The sequence below is a fragment of the Phoxinus phoxinus genome, assembly GCF_949152265.1.
Source record: "Phoxinus phoxinus genome assembly, chromosome: 8".
NCBI classification, from domain to species: Eukaryota; Metazoa; Chordata; class Actinopteri; order Cypriniformes; family Leuciscidae; genus Phoxinus; species Phoxinus phoxinus.
The window spans coordinates 28,878,231-28,904,325 of record NC_136883.1 but is presented as its reverse complement, the minus strand read 5'-3'; the positions used below and the strand labels follow the sequence as shown (position 1 = coordinate 28,904,325).

General features: G+C 37.2%; 5 protein-coding genes across 11 annotated transcripts in view; 2 read left to right on the top strand and 3 right to left on the bottom strand.

The window, feature by feature from the left end:
- Nucleotides 1–571: 571 nt before the first annotated feature.
- On the top strand, nucleotides 572–5,259 carry tph2 (tryptophan hydroxylase 2 (tryptophan 5-monooxygenase); the record flags this gene model as incomplete). 2 transcript variants are annotated; one of them, XM_079620381.1, is made up of 11 exons in its annotated part: nucleotides 572–1,063; nucleotides 1,549–1,692; nucleotides 1,852–2,035; nucleotides 2,120–2,259; nucleotides 2,754–2,821; nucleotides 3,572–3,768; nucleotides 3,891–4,026; nucleotides 4,117–4,243; nucleotides 4,586–4,681; nucleotides 4,776–4,909; nucleotides 5,085–5,259. In XM_079620381.1, exons 1-11 carry the CDS (start codon nucleotides 827–829, stop codon nucleotides 5,257–5,259), a joined length of 1,638 nt encoding a protein of 545 aa, XP_079476507.1. In that variant the 5' UTR covers nucleotides 572–826. The 2 variants fall into 2 exon arrangements, with proteins under 2 accessions (XP_079476507.1, XP_079476506.1); XM_079620380.1 differs by having other exon boundaries at nucleotides 707–1,063; nucleotides 1,546–1,692.
- LOC307002604 (apoptosis facilitator Bcl-2-like protein 14) lies at nucleotides 5,008–7,819 on the bottom strand. Its single transcript, XM_079620382.1, has 6 exons — nucleotides 7,749–7,819; nucleotides 7,284–7,438; nucleotides 7,080–7,169; nucleotides 6,883–6,950; nucleotides 6,522–6,785; nucleotides 5,008–6,373 (listed from the first exon to the last, which is right to left on the bottom strand). The coding sequence occupies exons 2-6, from the start codon at nucleotides 7,414–7,416 to the stop codon at nucleotides 6,338–6,340; spliced, it is 591 nt and encodes a 196-aa protein (XP_079476508.1). The 5' UTR covers nucleotides 7,417–7,438; nucleotides 7,749–7,819; the 3' UTR covers nucleotides 5,008–6,337.
- A 2,126-nt stretch (nucleotides 7,820–9,945) lies between these two features.
- Nucleotides 9,946–24,770, top strand: akip1 (A kinase (PRKA) interacting protein 1). 4 transcript variants are annotated; one of them, XM_079621745.1, is made up of 9 exons: nucleotides 9,946–10,083; nucleotides 11,763–11,870; nucleotides 14,285–14,455; nucleotides 15,601–15,673; nucleotides 15,917–15,994; nucleotides 22,880–23,050; nucleotides 23,133–23,213; nucleotides 23,343–23,468; nucleotides 23,650–24,337. In XM_079621745.1, the coding sequence occupies exons 5-9, from the start codon at nucleotides 15,989–15,991 to the stop codon at nucleotides 23,791–23,793; spliced, it is 528 nt and encodes a 175-aa protein (XP_079477871.1). In that variant the 5' UTR covers nucleotides 9,946–10,083; nucleotides 11,763–11,870; nucleotides 14,285–14,455; nucleotides 15,601–15,673; nucleotides 15,917–15,988; the 3' UTR covers nucleotides 23,794–24,337. The 4 variants fall into 4 exon arrangements, with proteins under 4 accessions (XP_079477871.1, XP_079477873.1, XP_079477872.1 ...); XM_079621747.1 differs by having other exon boundaries at nucleotides 23,622–24,277; XM_079621746.1 differs by lacking the exons at nucleotides 9,946–10,083; nucleotides 11,763–11,870; nucleotides 14,285–14,455; nucleotides 15,601–15,673; nucleotides 15,917–15,994 and adding an exon at nucleotides 22,322–22,655 and having other exon boundaries at nucleotides 23,650–24,770.
- On the bottom strand, nucleotides 12,611–20,683 carry LOC307003396 (uncharacterized protein). Its single transcript, XM_079621744.1, has 8 exons — nucleotides 19,551–20,683; nucleotides 19,206–19,313; nucleotides 18,855–18,965; nucleotides 17,899–18,009; nucleotides 15,939–16,130; nucleotides 15,559–15,715; nucleotides 14,261–14,449; nucleotides 12,611–13,979 (listed from the first exon to the last, which is right to left on the bottom strand). Exons 1-8 carry the CDS (start codon nucleotides 19,729–19,731, stop codon nucleotides 13,778–13,780), a joined length of 1,251 nt encoding a protein of 416 aa, XP_079477870.1. The 5' UTR covers nucleotides 19,732–20,683; the 3' UTR covers nucleotides 12,611–13,777.
- cUnh11orf16 (chromosome Un C11orf16 homolog) overlaps nucleotides 23,999–26,095 on the bottom strand; it is a 7,763-nt gene continuing 5,666 nt past the window's right edge. For all 3 annotated transcript variants that reach the window (XM_079621740.1, XM_079621738.1, XM_079621739.1), the window contains 3 exons: nucleotides 25,804–26,041; nucleotides 25,117–25,695; nucleotides 23,999–24,422 (listed from right to left, as the gene is read on the bottom strand). In XM_079621740.1, the coding sequence (XP_079477866.1) occupies nucleotides 24,160–24,422; nucleotides 25,117–25,695; nucleotides 25,804–26,041 (1,080 nt within the window). In that variant the 3' untranslated portion in view covers nucleotides 23,999–24,159. The remainder of the gene's footprint in view (nucleotides 24,423–25,116; nucleotides 25,696–25,803; nucleotides 26,042–26,095) is intronic.

Below are 26,095 nucleotides of genomic sequence, written 5' to 3'. Positions count from 1 at the left end.
GACAATTGCGGATGAGATGGAGAGTCTGTGAAAATATTGATTGATGATGAAATGTATTTTATCCACATAACCACAGCACACAACAAAGACACACGGAATCAACTTCCATCTCTTTCATTTCCTGTTCCACAGGAAATTGCCTCAGAGGAAGCTGATAGCTCACTGCTCACCACAGTTATGTTATCTCTCTTCTAGCTCCCTTTCATAAAAAAAAAACGGCAGCATTTTGTGCACTGACAAACGTACTTATTTGCCAAAACCATAAAAAATATGCATCTGACCTCAAAGGAGGTGACGTTACATAAATAATGCTGACATTTAAATGGAAATGAATGCTCTAATCTCGCTAAAGCTCTTATTTTCCTTGCTTTCTATCTTGAACATGTTTCTAAATCCTGCCTCTGAAGGATACACTGTACAAAGGCATTTATATCTTACAAAAATGATGGGTGATGTCCTCCCCCTCTTCTCCTTCACATCTGTAAAATAAAGCCACATTTATGTGAATCTTGAAATCTTAATGACCTAGGTTCCTAGGTTCATTTCTGCTAGAGGGTGAGATGAGCTTATCCACTTCAATCAGGTCTTGGACGAGCCGACATTTCCTAATGGAAGAGCCATCCCCTCAAAAGCCAATATGAGTGATAGCCTACCCTGTGCGAGAGTGGCCCTTCTCAACGTCATTCGTCACAGTATATAATCCCAGCTCTGATACTGACGGGGGAGGAGTGTCAGGTACTGTGGCACATGCAAAGTGCTCCCTGTGATCTCCAAGGGACAGCTTAAAGAAAAATCGTCTGAGACAATAGTACCTTCGCCATAGCAAATGCAGGGAAAGAAGACATCTCAAGAGACAGTAACCATGTCCTCTGAACTTCAAGCCAATGCGAAGGGGCCGCAGACAGCCCCTAAATCACCTATTGGGCTACTTAGGAAGAGGGGTCAAGATGTAGTTCCGAAAATGCAACCTGCCATGATGATGTTCTCCAGCAAATACTGGGCTCGGCGAGGACTATCTTTGGATTCAGCAATGTATGACCAACAACACCTTGCAACCTCAATGGTGAGTACTGAACAGTTTGATAGACCCTATGTTGGGCGCCACATTTTATAAAGTCAAATTGGCATACTATTGGTTTATAATGAACTGTAATTTCAATATAAATTTTTCTTTATTTATAAATATTACATTTCTGTAGTCTTTTTGTTTTTTTAACTAGTTACTTGCATAAATCATTGCTTTACACTGGAAAACTTAGTGTCTGTTGGTTATTCTGGACGTAGAGGCAAATCCAATTTAATGTTTCCTTACTAAATTCATAACTGACTGAGAGCTTTGGGAGCTGGAACTGTGCACAATAATACAGTACAATTTTTTTGACAAAAAAAAATTAGAAGTCGGTTAAATTGTCTCTCAGTGTTAATTCTTCTCTTGAGTTTGTTAATTACCACTCTTGTAATTTAAACTACTTAAAAAAAAAAGCTTTTATCTTAACCCATTTCTGCATCTTAAGAGTTTTATATTCACTAAACAACACCTCCAAGCAGCTCCGCAGGACATCCTTTAATCGGATAGATGAAAGACCTGACAAAGAGGAACAGAAATCCACCTATGACCTTGGGAAATTAGCAGTGATTTTCTCTCTGAAGAATGAAGTGGGCTGTCTGGTGAAAGCGCTAAGACTCTTTCAGGTTAGTGACCACCTCATCCTTTAGTGGGGTAGATTAATAGTACACTTTAATAAGGGAACCTCATGCATAGCACTTGTTTAAGAATAATACGTTTTGATTAAGACAGTGAAAATGAAACCAAAGTGACATCCTGCTGTTCTGTTTGCTGTATGTTTAAAGGAGAAACATGTGAATTTGGCCCACATTGAGTCTCGCAGATCCAAGAGAGTCACCAATGAGGTGGAGATATATGCAGAGTGCAACTGCACAAAAGAAGAGTTCAATGAGCTGGTGGAGCACCTGAAAGACCACGTCAACATTGTGTCATATAACACACCTCAACAAGTGTGGTCTGCAGAGACTGGTACGTTCTCTGTGAATGACTTGCCTGTGTAATTGGGATTTTGACTGTGATATTGTTACTGATTCATCTGTCTCTTTATTCCAGACTGTTTGGACTGTGTGTGTGTTTTGGGAGGATTGGCAGATGGGGAAGGAATACCATGGTTTCCCCAAAAGATCTCAGAGCTGGACCAATGTTCGCATAGAGTGCTAATGTACGGCTCAGAGCTGGATGCTGACCATCCGGTAAGTAAATCTGTTAAATGTTTAGTAGCCAGTTGGTGGAGTGAACAATACTTTTACAGCATTAATTATTTATGGTTCATGTGAATTTCTAGATAGACTAATACATTAATATTTAAAGGTGATTACCGTGGGTTAACAATGAATAATAGTATATGTATCATTTTTATTTGAATATTGCAGTGTTTATTATAAATGATTTATCTGTGCACATCTTTTTTTTTTTTCTTAATCATGTGCCCTCAAACGACAGCTCTTCGCTGATGACACGTTTTCCGGCGTGAGGGCGGGACAAACTGTTTCTCCCATGATCCAATCAAAGTCCGATGGACAAAATCAAGTCCCGCCCTATTTGTTTTGTTTTGTTTAAGAAGCAGTTTCACTTGGATATACATCACAATAGGGAAGAAAAGACTATCGAAACTCCAGTTTCATGCCGACTTTAATGTTAACAAATTGAACCTTATAGTGAAGTTATTCTCTGTTCTCTATTGCAGGGATTCAAAGACAAGGTGTATCGGCAGAGGAGGAAGTACTTTGTGGAGGTTGCAATGAACTATAAATTGTTAGTATAGATTATAATAGTTTATATTCTTTTGTAGTTGATTTTGCTATTGGGTTATTGTAGCTCAATTAATAGAGCATGGCACTAACAACACTAAAAATAGATGCATGGCACTTTTCATTTCTTAGGAAGACACACCATGGCCATATTCCAGGATGACAAAACCAAGATTCATCAGGCTCAAAATGTTCACAGATTTTCACACATGAATTGGACCTCCAGAATTGGAGTCCAGACCTTCAATTTAGTGAAAGTCTTTGGGATGTGCTGGAGTCGACTTTACAGAGTGCTTGATTCTTGCATTGTCAAAATAAGATCTTGACCAATAACATCACAGCATTTATATCCATCAAGAGGTGCATCAATTTTTGGTCAAGATTTCGGTCTGGACTCAGAGGTGCCAATTCATGTGTGAACATGATTCTTCATGCTCACTCCCAACCATTCTTTCACAATTTGAGCCTGATGAATCTTGACATTGTCATCCTGGATTATGGCCATTATGTGTTTTCCTACATGGTTGTTGGGATTAGGGTTAGAAGAACTGTTGCCAAACATATCCGGTCATAGACTCAAGCATTTGCCTATTTAAATCCAAACAGCCGGGCAGTGTACAATTACATAAATGGAAATGACATGAAACTGCAGTTAGAGTAGTAGTCTTACAAATTGACTAACTGAAATGACTGAAATAAAAAAATGTTTCCCTGTTCTTGCTTAAAATGAATCCGAATGTCTTTTGTGTAACAGTGGGCAGCCCATCCCACGAATAGAGTACACACTAGAGGAAGTGAAGACCTGGGGAGTCGTTTTCAGAGAACTTACGAAACTCTATCCAACTCATGCCTGCCGCGAGTACTTGAAAAACCTCCCTCTTCTCACAAAGCATTGTGGGTACAGAGAGGACAACATCCCCCAGCTGGAGGACGTGTCTCACTTCTTACGAGGTAAAATAAAAAAACGTGAAAACCATGGAACTCCTTTCTTCTTGCATTATTAATTCCACTCATTCTATGACAAAGAAAGTCAACACTCTTAAATGTGGTGGTTTGGGTTGTGACCTTTGCAGAGAGGTCAGGGTTTACCGTACGACCTGTGGCTGGATATCTGTCACCACGAGACTTCCTGGCCAGCCTGGCTTATCGAGTGTTTAATTGCACTCAGTATATACGTCACAGCACAGACCCTCTCTACACACCAGAACCGTGAGCTAAAGCCCAACACTTTTATTTTGTGTGTAGAAAACTAAAATTTTCTTATCACTTCTAACCTGTAAACTGTTTTCATGTCCTCAGAGACTCCTGTCATGAACTTCTGGGTCATGTGCCACTACTTGCCGATCCCAAGTTTGCTCAGTTTTCTCAGGAGATTGGCCTTGCATCTCTGGGCTCTTCAGATGAGGATGTGCAGAAGCTGGCAACAGTAAGTGTGACAGCAGCTTATTGAATTCTTAAATGTCATATGGAACTTGACTGGCAGGTTCCTAACTAGATACGGAAATAAAAAGGTCACTGAAGTTTTTTCCGAGGCGTAAAGTTTGATCTATGGTGTTGAGTCGCATGCATTTGCATTGAAATCATATCTCAGTATGGCAGACTTTGAGACACAATCAGATCTGGGTATAAAGTTTTTGGAAGTCTCAAAATGAGTGTGTACATCTCATAAGGGTCTGAAGAAACTTGTAGATAATCTTGCTTCCAAACCTTTTAAATATACAAGACAACATGTTTATTATGCAATAAACCACTGTGCTTTTCCCGCCAGTGCTATTTCTTCACAATTGAGTTTGGGCTGTGCAAACAGGACGGTCAGTTAAGGGCATATGGAGCAGGTCTACTGTCTTCTATTGGAGAGTTAAGGGTAAGAAGCCCTTCGTTAACCATAAATAAACACCTCAAGTATTCAAATGTCAAGTTAATAGTTAACTGAATGTATTATCCTCTTTGTTATGCAGCATGCGCTTTCTGAAAAAGCAAAAGTGAAGATGTTTGATCCCAAAACCACATGCTACCAGGAGTGCCTCATTACAACATTTCAAGATGTTTATTTTGTCTCTGAGAGTTTTGAAGAGGCAAAAGAGAAAATGAGGTAGAATATATATCCACTCAGTCATGAACAAATTACATGAAAATCTTACAACAATCTAAAACTCTATTAACAGACTTCGTCTGTTTAAAAGAGACACATTTGCTCTGTCAATTTAATCACATAAATGTATGTCATACATATATCAATTTAATACATGATTTTTCCTTCTAAACAGGGAATTTGCTAAAACAATTAAGAGGCCTTTTTCTGTCTACTACAACCCATACACCCAGAGCATTGATTTATTGAAGGACACCAGGAGCATTGAGAACGTGGTTCAAGATCTACGCAGCGACCTGACCACTGTCTGTGATGCCTTGGGGAAAATGAACATTTACCTTGGTATCTAGACAGAGTCACCAGTGCTTCATTGTAGAATACAAATACAACTGATTTACAGGATTAAATTCAATTTACATTAATACTGTAACATTTGCAGTGATGTTGATTTATCTGGGCTAAACATCCATTAGTCTTGCCTTGTCATAAGGATATATGTCACGTAAATTAAAGGAATAGTTCACTTAAAAATGTAAATTCTGTCATCATTTACTCACCCTCAAGTTGACTCAAACCTGTATTCATTTCTTTCTGCTAAACACAAAAGAAGATATTTTAAAGAATGTCTGTAACCAAACAGTTAATGGACCCCATTGACTTCCACAGTATTTTTTTCCCCTACTATGAAAGTCAATGGGGTCCATCAACTGTCTGTTTACCGACATTCTTCAAAATATCTTTCCCTGTGTTCTTCAGAAGAAAGAAATTCATACAGGTTTGGAAAAACTTGAGGATGAGTAAATGATGACAGAATTTTCATTTTTAAGTGAACTATTCCTTTAAGGTGTGAAATATTGCAACCATAGTCATCATATAGCAATCAAAACGAATCATCGCTACAATGTATTAAGACACTGAAAAAACGACAAAGAAAATGAACAGATTTAGTATTTATCTCGTCTTTGCCTCTTTGTGCCTAATGTTGTGCTTAAGACTAAATTATAACAGATTTGCATTTTATTTAAACTACATATTGCTGTATGCAGCAAGTGAATGAAGTTGATGCGTACATATAATAATGAAAAATAAAAATAACTAAGCACTGTTCTGATTCCAATGCCATACTGTATTTGTATGTTTGTGGTGCTTGCTTTATTTGTTGCCAACAAAGCAAACTTCTCAATCAATAAAGCATTATATTTTGGTTTGCATTTTAAAAGTGTGCAGCAATGTGTTAAGGTCCCTTTTTTACACCATGTTTTTTTTTGTTTTTGTTTTTTACAATAAATGTATGGTAATTTGCAAGTAAATAGTCAATACTGAGAATATACACATTTAAAAAAATAAAAAAAATAAAAAAAAAGTCCTTCATATTTGATCATATAACTCATAGATCACTAATAACCATCCATTCCACAGTCAATCTTGTCAATGGACCTCGTCATTGTCATCAAAGGCTTTCTCCTATGGTGAATAAGATGTGACGTATTTAGTATATTGCACGTTATTGTAATTATTCATTTCTAGTAAACTTGTTTATTTGTAACAATACTTTTCAACAATAGGCTTTGTGGAAATTGTAATTAAATGTAAATGGTGCATAAACTCTCACCCAACCACCGTGCTGTTTAACCCAGGGAGTGAAGTTCTTTTGCAGGTACTGAGCTCCGAATCCCATGACCCTGTTCATGGGGTGAAGGTCCAGGGCTCCGAGTCTGCTGGTGACCTCAAAGGTCAGGGCGATCTCCTCATGTTTGTTTCTGCTCTGAAGAAATCCTGGTACCACACTTTTGATGAAGGCTGTGGTCAGTTTTTCAAAAAAGTCGTAAGACAAAGTACTCTGCAGGTATCCTACAAGCTCATGGTCCTTCTTAATCTGAGAAAGAAAATGGGACATTTAAGAACGTAACAAGATTTTATAACTACAAACTGAACCGTTAGAGTACAGACTAAAAAGAGATAATGATGATTACCTTCTCATTTAAGTCATCCCCTGATTTCTTCAGTAATTCGACAAGCTTCTCTATAACATCTGTGTTTACTTTTATAAAAACAAGGACATAGCACAATTACAATTACAGTCTAGATAATTCATTATGCAAGATTATATTTCGATGACTTGTATGTCGATGTAAGAAGTGAATGTGTACAATAGTAGCCTACACTTTACCAGAATCTGTCTCTAATCCATTGTCAGCTAGAAGTCCGCTGTCTACAATCCGGGTCAGTTTTTCAGCCACATTTCCATATTTCTCGCTACCTGTTTTTTTTTTTTTTTTTACAGACAATGTCATTCAAATGATAATAAATGTTATAAGAATCTCTGAAAGAGAAACAAAGTTATCAAGTATAGTATCTCTCTCTCTGGTCTGACCTGTTTGTGCCTCCTGGCTGTACATACAGAGACTTCGCCTCGGGCTCGTGCTTGGCTTTCTCTTCTGGCAGTATGTTTCAAGCAGTCGATATTCATCGCTATGTGTTATTGAAGGTGAATCACCTTCCATCATGTAAAACAACCACTGACTTTTGCTGTTTGGATAAAGATATTTTATTTTGTGTGCTTGTCATCTTATACGCCAAATCAAAACAAATAATGTAAATTTAACAAGACTTTTAACTGCATTGTTCCAGCTTGTAAACTGTAAGGAGTTAACGTTATAAAGCTACAGCTGAAACTTACACGACGTCAGTAGCCTAGTTCCTCTAACATCTGAATGCAAAATGCATATAGGTACCTTTGATATAATTCTGTTATCGGACAGCATATGATCCGCCGAATGAATGTCAAAGCAATGTGGTCTCAATCATATCTTAACAGAAAATACAAAATAAAACTGACCGGGAAGCTTCTGTCCTCCGGAGTGTGTTGGAGTCGTACGTCCGCACGTCACGAACACCAGTTCCCTTGTGACGTACACGGACGTTTAGCTGCTTTCATTTTTGTGATTTTTTTTTTTTTTTTTTACATTACAGAATTCAATATCAAGTTATTGACATTTCTTTTACACATTTGGTAAGAACAATTTGAAACAACAATAATAATAAAAAATAAAAAAATAAAAAAAAATAAAAAAAGGAACTTAAAAATAAAGGGTATCACAAACATATTAAATTAATTTAGCAGAGATACAGATCTTTGGGCTTTTCGATCTTTTAAAAACTTTACAGATTCTAAAAACATTTTTTAAAGGCTGCTTTAAAATGAGCAAACTTGGGTTTTGAGCCTACTCCATTTAGTTTGATGAATATAAAATTTTCCTAATAACAAAAACAAATCGATAACATATTTTTCTTTTAGAAAAGTCATATTCATTTGTATGAAGTAAGACAGATGGCAAATTTAAGAATAGGTTGCAGTTCATTTTAACACCTAGAAATTGAGACATCCCAGATTTATTAGGGATCACATCATGCACAGCTTTCAACTGTTTTGAAAATATTTGGTTGGATTTTAATTACATGTCTTGAATACTATAAATTCGAGCTAATTTTAGCATAAATATATATGGGAGAAATAAGCCATGTTTTAATTTTAAAGGTAGAAGTTCCAGTTTGAAAAATAAGAAAGCTGTAAAATGTGTTAATTTTTGTAAAAATGTCCATGTTTTTATTTAACATTTAAACCATATTGAACCTTTACAAGAACCCCTGGTGGTGGTATTTGTAAATCCTTAAAACTAACGAAAATAATAAAGAGGTGAGGTGACTGCGAGAATAATTTTAGGCCTTCTATGTCGTCCATGGTTCCTGTTCTTTCTGACAACAAGCACTTGAATGCGACAAGCTCGTAATAACGACTTTAGAAGTGGGAAGAAGGAAATTTCCAATAGCACGTGAAGGCAGCCCATAGAAACAGACAAGGCATCTTGGTACTGTCATTGTGTCAGTAAATTATGCTGCCTTCACGTGCTATCAGAAATTTCCCACTTCCCACTTATTAAATTGAGATAATTTTGTCGCATTCACATGCTTTGTTGTCAGAAAAAAAAACAGGAACCATGGAGGAGACTGGGTTTATTCTTCCCTATCAATTGGGGAGATCTTATTAAAGGCAAAACGATATGCATCGTCCCATATTAATTGACAGCCATTTAATCATTCACCACGATATCTAAAGTCAGCTTGCTGACTATTCTGGAATTTTGGTCAAAAATTCAAATATACAATACATACATGCTTCAAATGATTAGGCTAATACAGGCCCAAAATAAATGAACATTTATAAATATTAAAACCTATAAATATTAGCTATACTAAATATTACATACCGGTAGGCCTATATGAGGGGCATCTGCACATTTGCTGAGGGGAATGCAAGATCATTGTTTTGTCGTCGTTTTTTTCCCCATTGTTTTTTTCCTTTGTTTTGACCCAACATCATTCTACTAAATAAGAGACCAACATTTTAGATACCTGCAAAGAATCTCGATCCCAATTTCGATACCACAGCAAAAAATACTAGGAAGTTCAAACATTATTAAAAACAAGTAAACAGTAGGCTAAGTAATAAAATAAGAACACACAAACAAATTACATGCAATAGCACAAATAAATACAATATACAAAGATGAAAAAATTAAATAAACAGGGCTTTAAGATTTTTACATAACAGTTCATTAGTTCTATTAATATTATTCATGTAGTAGAATAATCAAATGTAAAGTAACACTAGTCTTCACCGAATATCTAATTATAGATTAATCCTTGTTAAAGCTACAAAAGTTATTCAGTCAAGATCAGTGAGTGATTTTCTATTTGTCTTTTGTTGTTTGGTTAACATTAATGACAGACAGCAGCAGGAATATTAGGCTGCTGTCACTTTAAAGGGGTGGTGTATGCCCTTTTCACTAGATGTAAAATAAGTCTCTGATGTCCCCAGAGTGTTTATGTGAAGTTTTACCTCAAAATACCCCACAGATATAGCATGTTAAAATTGTCACTTTTTGAGGGTGAGCAAAAACACACCGTTTTGTGTCTGTCCCTTTAAATGCAAATGAGCTGCAGCTGCTTCCGGAAGCTGCTCCTTCAAGAGCTCGTGTTCTTTTACCTCACACACACATGCACTGAACATGTCTAAAACTTTTAGCCTTTTATGTTCAAACCAGAGTCAGACAATGAGGGAGAGACTCAAGAAGAAGTGACAACATGTAGAAACAACAGGACATTTCTGAATGGTTAGTTGATGAATTTATGTAGCTTATGTTATGTGTATTTTCTAGTCAATAGGCTTGTTTGAGATGCGCCTTGCCTCGCCTGAAATGCGAGAGTAGGCGGCTGCAGTGAGGGGAGGAGTGAAAAAAGTGCAGGCAAGATGGACAGATCTCTCTTCTTGCAGTGAATCAGACACCTACGATATCAAAGGCGGTTATTGCGGAATTCGCTCGTGCACGGTGTTGCTAATTAACTGGATGTAATTTAAGTTCTCTTGCTTTTATAAGAAAATAAATATAATGACCAAGACACTCAAAGTTCTTGTTATTTAATTACATAACTTACCAAAGAAGTGTTTATCAATCATTTTTACTTTAACTACAGAGATGTTTTATAATTTCTTTTTAATAAATATGAAAACAATCAAATAACCCATAAAGAGAGTTCTCACTGTCAGAGAGTTCGGGAATACTCACACATAATTTAAACACATAAAAAACATGAAATCAGAGTTTTAAATTCAAACATTTTAAAAGAGAAAAATACATCACGGTTGTTTAAACCAATGAGCATTAAGCTATGTCGTCAGCCAGTCGTTTCCCATCGTGCTCTTGATCAGCGCAGAATCCGCCTTGCGATCGCGAGAGTATTTTGACATACGTCAGTGACATCAGAGCCAGACGGACTGCACTCGGACAGATTTCTAACCGGCATGCATCTCGCGGTGATCACCGGTGGTCGGTTCTGCACAGATTTTGTTCATCTCAAACAAGTCTACACTTAGCATATTCTGTCATGATAATCTATAAATCGTGTTCCGGGGGCGGGGTTTATGTAAATTCTAGAGTTGGTGATGTCACTAACCCGTGAGGAATGTCGTGTAGTTCCTACCAGCCATTTGTTGTAGTCCTTAAAAAGCATTTTTCTTTTAAAGCAAATATCTCCCTTTGCTCTGAACTTTGAGCGTTGTTTATGCTCAAACAGCAACATTACACACTAACTAAAGTTAGAAAAGTGAAATCATAATCAACCAGCCCTTTAACACCTGATCTAGGCTAATGCTGCCTTCATGTATCGGAAGTATTGTAAAAATTAGTTTTCTGAAACATTGGACATGAAAGCCCTCTCAAGTCATATTTACCACTAGGAAGTTCGGGGATAATTTTGATACCCAAGTTCCCAAGATGGGCGGGCCACAAACTTTAAACATGGTCGAGGGGAGAACGATTGCTGCTGTGAATGGTATTCTTTATTAGGTTTTTCCCCACAAACGCTACATCACCTTGTCTTGTTGTTAAAGTAGTACATGATTATTATAGATTAAAATAAAATTGCATTTACTAAAAAACTTACTAAAACAAAGGAAAAGCCTGACTAATTAATTGCAAAAAGGTTTCTATGAGTTTTGTCTGAAAAAACAAATGGACAGTAAGATTTTTATTGTCACCAAGTAACAATATTCTGAATGTTATCGACTAATAATCAATTTACGTAATCACGTTTATACATTTTTATATCAGTAAAAACTAAAAGCCACAAGCAATTTACAGTATTTAAAGATTAAATAATTTAGTTAATCATTTTAAAAGTAATTTTCAGGAGGGGGTTTTATGTCTTCATGTCATATATCAGTTGAATAAGTCATAAAGGTCACTTTACTTGGGATGCTGTTGCTCTTGAGTAGTTGTTTGTTCTTTTTCAGCCATCTTCTTCCAGCAGGGTAGTTGTTTTGCACGGGACATGTAAAACACAGGCCCGATACAGGCCCCAAGACTGGGAAAGGCATTCATCAGATTCAAGAACAAACAGTGTGAGTCACTAACTTCTTTATCTCCATCCTTTAGTGTGAGCACGTAAGGGGCTATAGCCAGGAGAGGTGCGTAGATTACAGCCGTTGGGATTAGAATCAATAAGGTGTTCTTAAGCGCTCTGTTTTTTATGGGTGAGCCACCTCTTCCACCAGTTTGCCCTTCACATGGACCTTTTTTGGAGAGTGCACACACAATGCCAATTAGACATGCAAGCATTATCAGTAAGCAAACATCAAGGACGATTGACAAGTACAGAGCTATTTTAGGGAGCCTTTCTTGGTAGGTAATCAGTGCCATGCCTAAAGTTAAGATCCAGATTACAGCCGAGCAGAAAACACGATGTTCCCATTTACTCCCCAGTTTCATGTAGAGGACTGCATGCGCTGCGGCCAAGTAGCGCTCCACACACATACTGGTCAAGAGGAGAGGACAGCCGATTATGTTGAGGACAGAGATGGCCTCAGAAACTACGAGAAGAGTTCCAGTGGGTTGACTCAGAGAAATGTACACATAAAGAGGAAGACTGACACAGTAGAGTATGTTCAGCACGGCAAGATTGAGCCCCGAAACTTCAGAAGGTGACAATGCTTTCTCACCCCTCACCAGCAGCCACAGTAGAGCCAAATTAGTTGGGAGACCCACCACGAGAGTGAAGATTTCCAGTGGCAAGCGTACACAGGAATAATCTTTTTCATTGCACATATCCACAATGGCAAGTAACAACAATGGAAAATTGCTTGTGTTACTGTAGATTGATATGCTGTTTGTCATGTTGATTGAGCACTATAGAGAAGCACAAAACATTGCTTGAATTACAAAAAGAAGGCAAATATATTGCAAAAAATGCATTTAAACTCTCATCTAAATATCACAACAGTAATATTGGGAAATATTGTTACAATTTAAAATACATTTTAAAAGATTTTTCTCAATCTTCAGTGTCTCACGATCCTTCGGAAATCATTCTAAACAATTTAATTAGATCAATTTATTGCATCCTTCCTGAATAAAAGTAATGATTTCTTTAATAAAAAATCATACTGAACCCAACTTTTTGAATGTCTATAGACACACACTCAAATAATAAATATATATTTAAATGTATAAACAAGATCAAATAAAATAAGTTGTGAAAGTGTTGCTGAAAATGTTGAGATATATAAACTGACCTTTTCAGGCTATGAGATCAATTTGATTGTTCGCTGTCCTTCTCTCTTCTTGACAGATTTAAAATAAATCAGTTCTTGTTCTGTTTTGTCAATGTAATTTAAATACAATTATTTGAATTTCTGTGCTGGTTCATTGAGCGCATTTTTGTCCACAACCCAATGAAAATGAGAGATTTTTTTCTCTCCACGTCTTTTCTGGTTTCGAAAAAACACATTTAGCAAATTTTACCCAAATCGACGAGGGCATCTGGACTCAATTAAAGGCAAAAGGAAAACAGATCGACCCAACAGTTTATTACAAATGAATCAGTGCATTTAAAGTGCAAATTTTACAGATAGATTTTAAGTTAACAAATGTATAAACTCAAATCAAGAGTACATACCGCTTCTTTTACAACACATTATGAATATGATATTATGAAAATGGGTGGTAGTTGGCCACCACAAGCAAATTACTATGTGCAAAACAAAAAGATGTTGCTCTTATTTTCTAACAATATCATCAAAACGTCTATATACAGTTTGGTTAAATTAGGTATAGTGCTATCAGTTGTCAGACTTGACAAGAATAACCAGGTCAAGATATATACAATATCAGATATTAAAAGATATCATCAACATTAAAAATATCAAAGTGCTTCTGGTTACGCTGACCAGTTAAATCTGTGCAGTGTTGTTTGTATTGTCCTGGCCACATTCAGTGCTGCTGATGAGAAACTCGACTAATGGTTGCATGTCTATGGGTGGGTGACGGAAGGAGCTTGTGGGGTCTTGTTTGTGGGAGGTGTGGAAATCTGTACGTAAACTGGGGTGGTAGAAGAAGTGGAGGGGTTTGGCTCAGTTTGAACCCTCTGGAACACAAGGGCTGGGTAGTTTTGGCTGTTGGCGGGGTATGTAGGGTATGTGGTACGGGGGCTTCTCAGCAGACTCTCTTGACTCCTGTGTAGAAAGAAAGAGAATTTAGTGATGTACAAATTCATAGAAACTGAAGCACTTCTTATAGGTCTTATGGCGTTACACATCCTCCCAAATATTACATAACAGTAAAATGTGGTGTGGTTGTTGCGAGTGGGCAAGGGTTGTTAGTTTCAATACACATAAGAGGCCTATTAATATACAGGCACGACAAGAAGGGAGGCTATTCCTGTTGTTAAGTGTACTGTGAGTCTCTGTGGGGTGAAATCAGCTAAACAAATATATTTTACAATGATTTTCCTTACCTCTCATACCCTCCGTTCTCATAGGCTCTGATGACCTCGGAATAAACAGGACTACCAGGAGGCAGCGGTCGGTCAAGACGCTGGGACAGGCTGAAAAGTTTAGGCGGGGGGAATGCCTCCCAGTCTAGCTGTTCTCTCTCCAACCAGGACGGGCTCCTCCGAGTCCGAGAGCTCCGTGTTTCTCTTCTCCTGAAGGTGAACAAAGACAGTGCCAACACATTTAGTATTATGATTGTAAAAAAAAAAATGTGTGCATCCTTCTAACTTTAAAACACAGTATCCCCCGGTTTTACAGATAACGCTTAGCCCAGACTAAAATGGTTTTAACTGAAAGCAACTTGCACAAAACCAGTCACATGTCGCACAGTTATATTTGTGGCAATAGCCAACAATACATTGTATGGGTCAAAATTATTGATTTTTCTTTTATGCCAAAAAATATTAGGATATTAAGTAAAGATCCTGTTCCATGAAGATATTTAGTAAACTTCTTTCCATAAATATATAAAACATTTATGTTTGTGAGTGAATGCAGCACAATCGCGAACATAAATTGACAACTTTAAAGGCGATTTTCTCAATGTTTCGATTTTTTACACCCTCAGATTTTCAAATAGTTTTATCTCGGCCAAATATTGTCATATACTAACCATACATCAATGGAAAGCTTATTTATTCAGTTTTGTGACTGGTTTTGTGGTCCAGGGTCACATATCTTAAAATATGTCAGTGCCATTGTTTTGTCTCAAGATGCACGCCAGTAATCCTTTTTTTTATAAAGCTAATTAATGATGGTAGACCTTTTCTAAGAACAAACCATTTGTTTTTAATTAATTTCACCAAGAATTCAAGGTCATTCTAATGGATGAATGAATTCAGTTCTCTAATGTTTGACAACCAGAAAGTGTCCGGATATTTAGTCTTAACAAACATATTTAAGATCTTTTTCGATATTTATCAGCAAACTCTGAATAAATTTTTCTAAAGGTCATAATCATTTGTTAACAAACAAGTATTCATTACTTCAATGAGCTCATTGTATCTGCATTAAATTATTACATAGTTTCAATTAATACATTTTAATTTCTGAAATTCAAAAATTAGAAAGTTACCTCTGATAACAGATCACTCTAAATTGTAATATGGACTCATGCACTTCCTGTAAATCTGCTTTGAAATGATATTTGAATTGAATTGAATATTTTATTGAAAGACGCCACTCTTTTTCAATGATGTTGATGAATTTTAATTAAAAAACAAATATCTTTAAGGTTATTTTAATTATTAAAGTGACTAACCTGCTTCTGCCCATCCGATGCTTTTCCTTCTTTTTGCTCAAGCGCTCTTGACAACAGCAGACGATGAAGCACACAGTCATGACGAAGATGACCACCCCGCTCACTACAGACACCAGTAGAGCAATGCGAAGTCCCTGGTCATTTGGCCGAGGGATACCTGAAAAAAAATAGTGTTGGTTTTAACAGATATGATGACCAGTTATATTAAAACTGAGAGAAACTGTAAATATTATTTAGAAAGAAATGTTCTTACAGAATTTAACATTCAGATATTTGCAGGAAATAAACAAAGTTGGCTATGAAAATAATAATTATGCTTTTTTACAAGTATTATAAGGATACATTTCTTTCCATAAAGGGTAATTGGATGGCTGTCCTACTCTCACAGACTGGCAGGTAGCTGCTCCATCGTGGGACGCCTGCATGCAGAATGCATGTGATTTTCTCATGGCCAACCAGCTGGTAGCCCTCCTTACACCAGAACACAAGCATAGAGCCCACAGACACCCCTGTGCCGTGCTCCACGTAGTAGGATCCCCGTCGTGGGGGAAGCACAGAAATACACACAAGCCCTGGAACACAGACAGACAGACAGACAGACAGACATGTAGGTAGATAAGATGAGAGCAAAAACTTTGAATATTCTGTGATGTGTATGTGTAAATTGACTCATAACACATAAAATCCTTTCAAATCCTGTTAATGAAACCTTCTGTGGAGAATGATATCATTCCAGTTGTTTTGCATATGTTATAGATTTTCTTTTCTGCCTCATGCATCTGGCTGCAGACACGTGTTTCCTTTGCAGTGAGACATCTCACCCATCTTTGTATCCTGTGGTGAACCACAGAGAATTTTCATTAATGTGTAAATGTCTGTCTTGTATTTGCATGGTGTTCTGTGAGTAAGTATATGTTGCTTTGAATCAGTGCCAGCATATCAGTGACTGTCTTCCCTATCCAGCCTCTTGTCCCATGATCCCAGCTCACTATCAAATACTCCTCCCTCCAGTTTCTCCGTGTTTCTGGAGAAGCAACTGATTAAATAAAGATAAGGCCCTTTATGAAATATTGAATAATTCCACACAGTTTTCCTATTGTTAAAAACCTTTGAAAGTGCACTTAGACCATCCGCTGACATGTCAGAGTTTTTTGAGCACAGGTCAGGAGAAATTGTATATTAAGTGCTAAAAGTCGTATCTACCCAATTGTATCTGTCTATCCATATATCTGTCTGTCTATCCATTCATCTGTATCTGTCTATCCATCTATTAATATCTGTCTCTATTTATTTTCATCTGTCTGTCTACCCCTATGAAAAATACATTTATTAAAGTGTGCTATTAGTGTGCTATATAAACTAAAACATAAGAAAGTATACTTTGTCTACTTTTTATGTACTTTTCAGAAATATACTTAAAATTGCATACTTAAGAATAATTAAATCTATTTATAAATAAGTCCATTCTATTATATAATTAAGTATATATTTATATCTATATATAATTAAGTATATTTGGCCTATACTTGTACTAAATCTATTGATCGAGATATACTTAAAAGTATAATTAAGTATTCTAAGTTAACTTGGCTTTTTTTGTTTATTCTTTTGATTGAGTCGGTTAGTAAACACTTTTTCATATAGTTGTAATACTATATTACGCATCTTTTGAAAGAGTACAGAATTTTCGGATCAAAACACAAGTGAAGAAGATTTAACAAGTGATAGAAGATTGCTTACGCACAAAATAACGCGATCATCAAACTTTAAACAGGATGTTCAAAACTGCCTAACGTTACCTATAAGAGTCGACCAAGGAAGGGTTACCGACTGTGAAGCTTTGAGGGTGTTGACTACTACATCTATGTTTTGATCATCGTTCTGATTCACATCCGGATGTAATCTTTGATAAAAATTAGATTTTCTACGCTTTTTGTTTAAAATGTTATAAAACAAAACAAAATGAAACTTACCCACATTCAAGTTGTGGGTAAAATATAAAAAAGTTGATAAAAAAGGATTAATGGAGCTAGAATAAAATGTTTTTAAAATGGAAAGAGTTAAAATACATTTAAGTATAAACAAATAACACCTAAATAGAAACACAGTAGTATACTTAGTGCAAAATATATGCTATATATATCTATACTGTAAAAAAAGTTATTGCTGGTTTAACTTAAATTAATTTAGTAAATTAATAAAGTAATTTATCTGGTTGCCTTAAAATTTTGAGTTCATTGAAATTAAAAATTTGAGTTAATACAATGGAGAAGATTGGTTTAATAAATATTAATATATCCAGTCAGTCAGTCAGTCTGTCTGTCTGTCAATTGTTCTTACCTGTGTTGTTGCTGTGTGGATCTGTAGGTTCAGTCTGATGTTCTGGATTGATTGATTGCTCATCAGTGGTTGGATCAGAGGTGGTCATGAGCAGATTGGGTCTCACTGAGGCTGCGTGAATAATACAATCAGTCCACACACAAGTTGACACAACCCACAAGTTTTTGTTGCTCCACACACCATGTAATGTATCAGAACAATTTATATTGGTCACATAATTAAAGGGTAGCCTAGCGTCAGTTCTGGCAGGTCACGTTAGCCAAGCTCGCATCAGCTGACCCACGCAACGCTATCTCACGTCACGACCAATTCGTACAAATTTGTACGAGTGATTAAAAGGTGGCTAATTCGTACGATTTGTCTAAACCCATGTGGTGGGTAGGTTTAGGGGCGGGGTCAGGGGTATTCATACGAATTTGGCAACTCGTAAAATATGTACGATTTAGCAAATATCTTACAAATTCGTACGAGTGAGGTCGTATGAATTGGTACGAATTAGCCACCTCGTAAAATTTGTACGAATTGCCGTGAGATCGGGTTGGAATACGACGCCCATCACAGCACATACATAAGCTCCTTCTGTAGCCTATTATCAACAGCAATCACGTTTCTCAGGAGCTAATTACCCTTCTCCATCCTCCATCCCCATCCCTCTTGTCACTCAGGACTTGACATTCTGATTCCCCTTTGAATCAGACAAAATTCTCGAATTATGTTATACATTCATTTCAGGGAGTTCTTGCCCAGAACAGAACCATACCGCCAATCCAAACTGTATGCAAATTGTCAATCGTATTTGATGATAGTGGTCCTGACAGAATGTCTGTATATCTATCTATCTATCTATCTATCTATCTATCTATCTATCTATCTATCTATCTATCTATCTATCTATCTATCTATCTATCTATCTGTCTGTCTGTCTGTCCATCTGTCTGTCAGTCAATTGTTATTACCTGTGTTGTTGCTGTGTGGATCTGTAGGTTCAGTCTGATGTTCTGGATTGATTGATTGCTCATCAGTGGTTGGATCAGAGGTGGTCATGAGCAGATTGGGTCTCACTGAGGCTGCGTTAAAAAACACAATCAGTCCACACACAACCCACAAGTTTAGTTTTTGTTGCTCTACACACATGTACTGTTGCAGAACAATTTATATTGGTCTGTATGTCTGTCTGTCTATCCATCCATCCGTCCATCCATCCGTCCATCCATCCATCCATCCATCCATCCATCCATCCATCCATCCATCCGTCCATCCATCCATTAATTCATCCATCCATCCATCTTTCCGTCAAGTGTTCTTACCTGTCTTGCTGGGTGAATCTGTAGGTTCAGTCTGATGTTCTGGATTGATTGATTGCTCATCAGTGGTTGGATCTGAGGTGGTCATGAGCAGATTGGGTCTCACTGAGACTGCATGAAAAACATAATCAGTCCACACACAACCCACAAGTTTAGTTTTTGTTTCTCTATACACAATGTACTGTTGCAGAACATTTTAAATTGGTCTGTATGTCTGTCTGTCTGTCTGTCCGTCCGTCCATCTGTCCATCCATCCATCCGTCCTATCCATCCATTCGTCCATCTATTAATTCATCCATCCATCTGTCTGTCCGTCCGTCCATCTGTCTGTCAGTCAATTGTTCTTACCTGTGTTGTTGCTGGGTGAATCTGTAGGTTCAGTCTGATCTTCTGGATTGACTGATTGCTCATCAGTGGTTGGCTCAGAGGTGGTCATGAACAGATTGGGTCTCACTGAGGTTGCGTGAGTGTAGGGAAACCACACCGTCAATCCACACACAACCCACAACAAAGACCACACTGAAGTCATGATCAAAGGCCCCCAGGGGCCGCAGCACAAAGAGTAGATATGTCCTGAGGTGATCACAATACTCCGTGTAGCACGCTAAACATCACTGATTATAATCCATTCATAGCGCCAGGTCAAGGAATATCACAAAAGCTTCTTTTCCTAAAGGTGTCTGTGAATATCCAAGCTCATCCAAGCTTAATTCATCCAAGCTTATGCCCATAGCTCCTAAAAATGGCAGCTCCTTCTCTGTTTCTCCTGCTGTATTAAGCATAGGCTTCCTTGTGTGTGTACACAGCATCTGCTCTGCCTGTCCGCTCACTGCTGGTGTTATCCTACAGCATACAGTGAGGCAGTCAAGGGTCTTACATAACATGAAGTGCACGTGTGGATATAATTTTGTGCACTCTTAAATCCCCGATCTCATCTCTCCAGTAACTCGTGCACGCTCTCTCACTCTATCTCTCTCTCTCTCTCTCTCTCTCTCGGGACACTCGAGGGTGAATCAGGGCATGTGGCTATGTGCATGTGAGTCTCTGTCCCATATCTGCTGAGAGAGTGAAAAGAGAGCCACAATCTGCAGGCACACGGCATATTATATATTTATACTCAAATCAACATGTTGACTTATAATGCCTCACAATGTCCTGCAGCACCCCAAAGCAGAATAAACGCGTGTGTATAAACAGAGCGTGATGCAGCAGATGGTGTTTATAAATGGCACGTGGACCCAACACCAGTATGGTTGAATGAATTCTGTTCACTTGGATGAGCACAGTGGGTTTCAATCTCAGTGCAGAGAGCCTGTTAGACTGCGTGGGAAGTGTTAGAAGGATGCTATAGGGAGGTTTTCTCATTGCATAACACAGAAACCGTGGTAACAGTGTCACGATTTATATATATCAGTATTTACGGATATGCATTCAATGCAGCTCCTTTTTCTTCTTTCCCCATCTATGGTCTGTCTTCCTGTAGAATGCCTTATGAATGTTTGATAAACCACAGGGCAGCCACAAGATGCGTATACGCAATCAAATAACAGCTTCCAATGTTTTCAGCTGCATTCAGTGAGTTTGTTGCATCTTTTATGTTTTAAGTATTGGAACACTAATTTTTTACTTGTTTGTTGATGAATGCTGTGTTTCTCACATGTCACATGTCCTGATGGCACACTAGTTAATCTATGACTGGCCATGGATGTCAAATAATTACTAAGCATCTGTCCTAGTAATCCTTTAAGCTTTAAGATGCCTCCATGCATTACATTTTTTGGTGAAATAGGATTCACATTTTGTAAAGATGCTTCTCTGGCTTTTAAGAGATACTTTGATGTTTTTCTGATATCTAGACATTATGAAAAGAAGGAACTAAAATTCATATTCATAGCCCTATATCAAGGATTATTTGTTTAAAACAATTGCTAGGATCCTTAACTCTTCACGCAGTTCTCCTTAGCTTTCAGCTTGACACAGCAGTTAATTTTACATTTAAAATGCTCTAAGAGTACTAAATCACTGACCAGACTAAATCAACGAACTGGACACTGACCAAATCCAGACTAACATTTGACACCAGTGGCACCCAGAGGTGGACAGTAACAAAGTACATTAGAGAACTGTATAAGTAGCCTACACTTTTTGAGTATCTGTCCTATACCTGAGTATAATTTTTTTCTGGAAACTTTTGACTTTAACTTCATACATTTGAAAGACAAATATCGTACTTTTTACTCCACTACATTTAGTAAGTAGTAACGTCAGTCAGGGGATGATTTTGGTTGCAGGGGTTGCATTTAGGTTGGAAATTAAAGTTGGGTTGATAGCAGAACCCGACTGATGTTGGTTTCTGACGTCAACCCGATTTTCATTTTCAACCACAATACAATGTCTGTCCAACGTTGGAGATTAACGTCAATCTGACGTTGGATTCTGACATCAACCTGATTTTCATTTTCAACGTTGGGTTTGGTCTTCTAAATGCGAATTTTGTCATTACTTTGGAGCACACTAGCTTATAGATAACAGTAAGGCTAACATATTCATACTAAAAGGCAAAAAACGTAGAGACTTTAAATAGGGTACTATTTGAGGGAACAGCCATTTGGGTGTCCGAAACCATTGTGGACGTTATTGAGTGCACTTATTCAATCTCACATTCAATCCCACTAGTCTACTGGGTTTTGATAATGATACACCATACACCAACCAATATCTAATTAACGTGAATATTATTAATAGTCTTCTCGACTAGATAATATCATCCTTTTATTTTTACCTTAGGATTACAACTGGCACCTGATTTGGTAAGAACAGTGATCCGATAGGGTTAAATGATTCCCGACTAGCAAGGACTGATTTACAACTATACTAACTCTAACTCTATAAAATCTGACCAGTTTGTTCACTTTCTCTAGCTCATGTTTTTCATTGGTGGATGAAATTTCATTGCATTATTCATAATATAGCCTACCTATTTATTTATACAGGACATTTTCTACCGTCAGATTATTCTGAATCAAAATGCACAGGGTTAGTCTCTTTAGTGTTGCTTTAATGTTGTGGTTATTTTAGCAAATAGTTTGCTTCGAAGTTTGTACATTCAGTTAAAGTTAAAGAGGGTAAACTTCAGAGATGGTAAAGCCAGAGATTATTCTAAAATTATTTTTCTAAAATGTATTTATTATTATAATAAAATGTAGATGTGTGGGTTTAAACAAAGTAGGAAATTGATGTAGCCTATTATTGTCGCGTTTAAACCAAGGACAAAAGACTCAATTTCCCAGCAACGCGTGGGAGAGAAGGAAATGCATTTGAACTTTCACTTTAGCGACACACACCCATCACTAACATACAGCGGCAACAGTTAGAGAACTATTGGATTAAATGCGGCGATCATTTTATACAGTTAAACGAACAAACAGCTGACATTTTGGGCGTCATTTAATCGTAAGTTTCGCGTTTAAAATGCAGACATATTTTCTAAGTGTTCAAATGTTTGCCATGCGCTTACATTCTAAATCGTAGCATGGTTTTGAATGCAAATACGTTCAAAATAAGATTTATAGCTCGGCTGCAAATAGTTTTTCGTATTATGACGTAATTGTTGTGAGAATCATTTTGTTTCAAGGCTATATGAGATGCAGCCTAATATTGGTCATATGCAATTCCAGTGCACTCCGCTTGTTTACATGGCCAGTGAATCCTGGCTGGAGTCTTCCCTGCGCCGTTCATCTAAACTCGGGCAGGAAGTGTTGGAAAAGGCAAAAAGACGGTCTGTTAGCAGCTCAAGTGCAAGACCAACACCATCACCCATGTGCAATCACCATGAGAAGGGCTCAGAAGTGAGTAGACTCAATTCACATTAGTTAGGTCAACTTAATAAATAACGCCCGTGACACTAATTATTTTTGTCCTGTGTTGCAGAGAGACATTTCCCATTCAAACTTGGACCATGCTTTTGCTACAATAGTGGAGTACATGTCTGAAACTACGAGACAGTGCCAGGTGGAAAAATGCTTTATTCATCAATAATTTACTTTAACTGTATTGAGATATGGATGAGAAGAATAATTCTAAAGAATAGAATTTCTTCTATTTTCTTTCTAGAAGAAATAGCCTGTGTTTCTTTTACAGAAGTTTTATAAGTCTGATCACCTGGCTCAGCCCAGTGAGCGAGAACACATCTGTCGCTACCATTCACAGCACATGAGGACTGCAGACCGGAAACAGAATGCTACTGCAGCCATCAAACGAGACATTGTAAGTATTGACCGTAGCAAAACAAATTATACATTTTTCTTGTCAAGTTGTGTGTGAACTTGAACTGTGAAGGCATTGTACAAAAGTTGATTTTGAGCAGATAGGGATCGTATTTTAACCAGGCCGTATTTGCTCTGCAAATAAACTCTTTAGAGTGGTTTATCTACATATTTTATTGAAGGGTTCATCAGAACCAGAGGATTTTCTTATTGAAGTGCCTCCAGGAACCTATTCCATCACGGCAGCAATGCAGGACACAAGGCCCGAGACGAAAACTGTCCACATCAACGCAGGAGAAAGCATGAGCCTTACATTCAACCTCTGAACTATGTGTGAAAATGAATGCCTTAATTGAGGACTTGCACTAAAAAATTTAAATGCACTGACTTCTCTTGATTTCTGCTTGAGTGTTCATAAGTGTTATTGCTAATACTCAGGAATATTTATTTATTACTTTTTAAAGTAATCATGAGTTTATATTGAGGCACATAAGCCACAATGAGATTATACAGCAAGACAACAATTTACATGTAATTTTTACTTTCTTTATACCTCTTACAGATGTAGCATTTTAATAAACTTTTGCATGATTTTACATAATAGTATTTTATATTCAAATACTACACAGCCACAAGATGTTCCAATATCGTCCCTGAAGAAAAAAAAATCAGCAAAAGCTGACTGGCAATCCTCATAATACTTTGAACTTTGGCTGTGGAACTAGTATCAGTTTATTTGGCCTTGTGCTGATTGCTACAGATAGTGGTGATGGTGATGACTTCGATTCAGTTGAATTAAATATGTCCCTCATATTGACTCCTCGTTTTGGTGATTCTTGAACCAGTTTAAATAAAGAGCTGTGATTGGTCATCATAGAGTTATCTGTAGAGCTCCCAGAATTCCCAGTGTCTCTTGGCCAAGAATGGGTTACATTTGAACACCTGACGGCTCTTCCTGAAATACCAAGAACACCAAGGCAGTACAAATTAAATTTATTTTGAAAGACAATAACATTCTTTTTTTCCGGCACTTGTATTTAGACCAAATGGTTCTAAATTGTATGTCTCCCATACCATTAAAATGTTTGGGGTCTTAAGATTTTTCAAATGTTTTTGAAAGAAGTCTCTTATGTTCACCAAGGCTGCATTTATTTGGTCAAAAATACAGCTGAAATATTATTACAATTTAAAATAACTGTTTTCTATTTTAAAGTCTTTTAAAATGTAATTCCTGTGATGGCAAAGCTGGATTTTCAGCATCATTACTACAGTCATTATTGTCACATGATCCTTCAGAAATCATTCTAATATGCTGATTTGTTGCTCAAGAAAAAAATCTTATTATTATCAATGTTGAAATAGGTTGTTGCTTTATGATAAAAAAATTATGTTAGGGCTTAATAGAAATAATTCAAAAGAGAGCATTAATTTGAAATGTAAATATTTTGTAATATTATGTCTTTACTGTAACTGTTGATCAATTTAATGCATCCTTTCTGAAAAAACAACAACAACATACTGACCCCAAATTTTTGAATGGTAGTGTATAAGCTCAAATATACTATATGTCAGATCATGATCAGTATTTTTAATGTAGCCTTTTGTATTTGTCCATTTTGACCGCTATATTGTACATATTTTGCCATTACCTGGTTGCCTGTGCTGTGGTTCTGCAGAACCGCTTTTCCAGTATCTCCAGGCTGGTCTGGACTCAGTTTGACTGTATGGCTTTCTCAGGCAGGAAATATCTGTGTTTATTGAGCGGCTCACCAGTCCTGACCCCAGAGGCCTGTGTTTTTCAGCTGCAGTATCCTCCTCATTCTCATCCGAGTCAGAGGTTGATGATGAGGATGATGAAGGCACTTGTGTCTGTTGAGAGCTCCGTAGTTCTTTCAGTTGGAGATCAACTTTCCTTTCCAGCTCATCTCTCCTCTGGTTGTTCAGTAGTGGAGGTGACATGAACATTGGCCAGCATCTCTTGACTGGAGAGTGGAGCAGTGGAATGGAGGACAGGCTGTGGTGGTTGCACTGGTGACATGGCAACTCAAAACAATTCATGGTTCTGCAGTGGGAAGCCCTGTAGCAACATGGCCTAGATGAATAATGCTGGAGGTCTTTGATAATTTGCTCATGGTGAGAGGCTGGAATCCATACCGCAAGCTCTTTGGGGACATGAGCTGTCATCCCGTTCCAGAAGAGAACCTGAAGTCCCAAAAGACCTTCATCACCTTTAATGAGACAACAGATCTGAGCAAATTCCCCTGGGTTTATTCAGTTATATAGATCACTCTTAGGATGTAGTATTGGTTTAAAATTTAAAAACGAAAAAATCGTACTTTTTAGTGGATATCTTAGCTCCATACCGGAGATGACTCTTCCAGGCCCATATCTTCTCAGATATTGCTCCCATGGTGCTAAAACGGTGTCCCCTGGTACTATACTGTGCCCATGTGGACTGGCAAGACTAACTATATCAGGCTGGCAGGTTGGTTGAACTGTATTTAATGTTTCATTAAATGTATTTCCTTTAGGTCCAAACTTGTCAAACTCCACCATATAAAGATTTCCTCTGCCCTATAGGAATAGAAAGAAATGTTTAAAAAATGTTTAACAAATATGATTATACAT

Bases quoted from the DNA above. Each gene is read 5' to 3' on its own strand.
- LOC307002604 (XM_079620382.1), bottom strand. From the start codon at position 7,416: ATGATGGAAGGTGATTCACCTTCAATAACACATAGCGATGAATATCGA. The intron at 7,170-7,283 runs GTCAGACCAGAG...AAAAAAAAACAG, and splicing joins CAGCCAGGAGGCACAAACAG to GTAGCGAGAAATATGGAAAT. The intron at 6,786-6,882 runs GTAATCATCATT...TTTCTTTCTCAG, and splicing joins GGGATGACTTAAATGAGAAG to ATTAAGAAGGACCATGAGCT.
- akip1 (XM_079621745.1), top strand. The intron at 23,214-23,342 runs GTGGAAAAATGC...TTTCTTTTACAG, and splicing joins AAACTACGAGACAGTGCCAG to AAGTTTTATAAGTCTGATCA. The intron at 23,469-23,649 runs GTAAGTATTGAC...ATTTTATTGAAG, and splicing joins CAGCCATCAAACGAGACATT to GGTTCATCAGAACCAGAGGA.
- LOC307003396 (XM_079621744.1), bottom strand. From the start codon at position 19,731: ATGACTTCAGTGTGGTCTTTGTTGTGGGTTGTGTGTGGATTGACGGTG. The intron at 18,010-18,854 runs GTAATAACAATT...TTATTCACGCAG, and splicing joins TCCACACAGCAACAACACAG to CCTCAGTGAGACCCAATCTG. The intron at 14,450-15,558 runs GTTAGTCACTTT...GTTCACCTTCAG, and splicing joins CATCGGATGGGCAGAAGCAG to GAGAAGAGAAACACGGAGCT.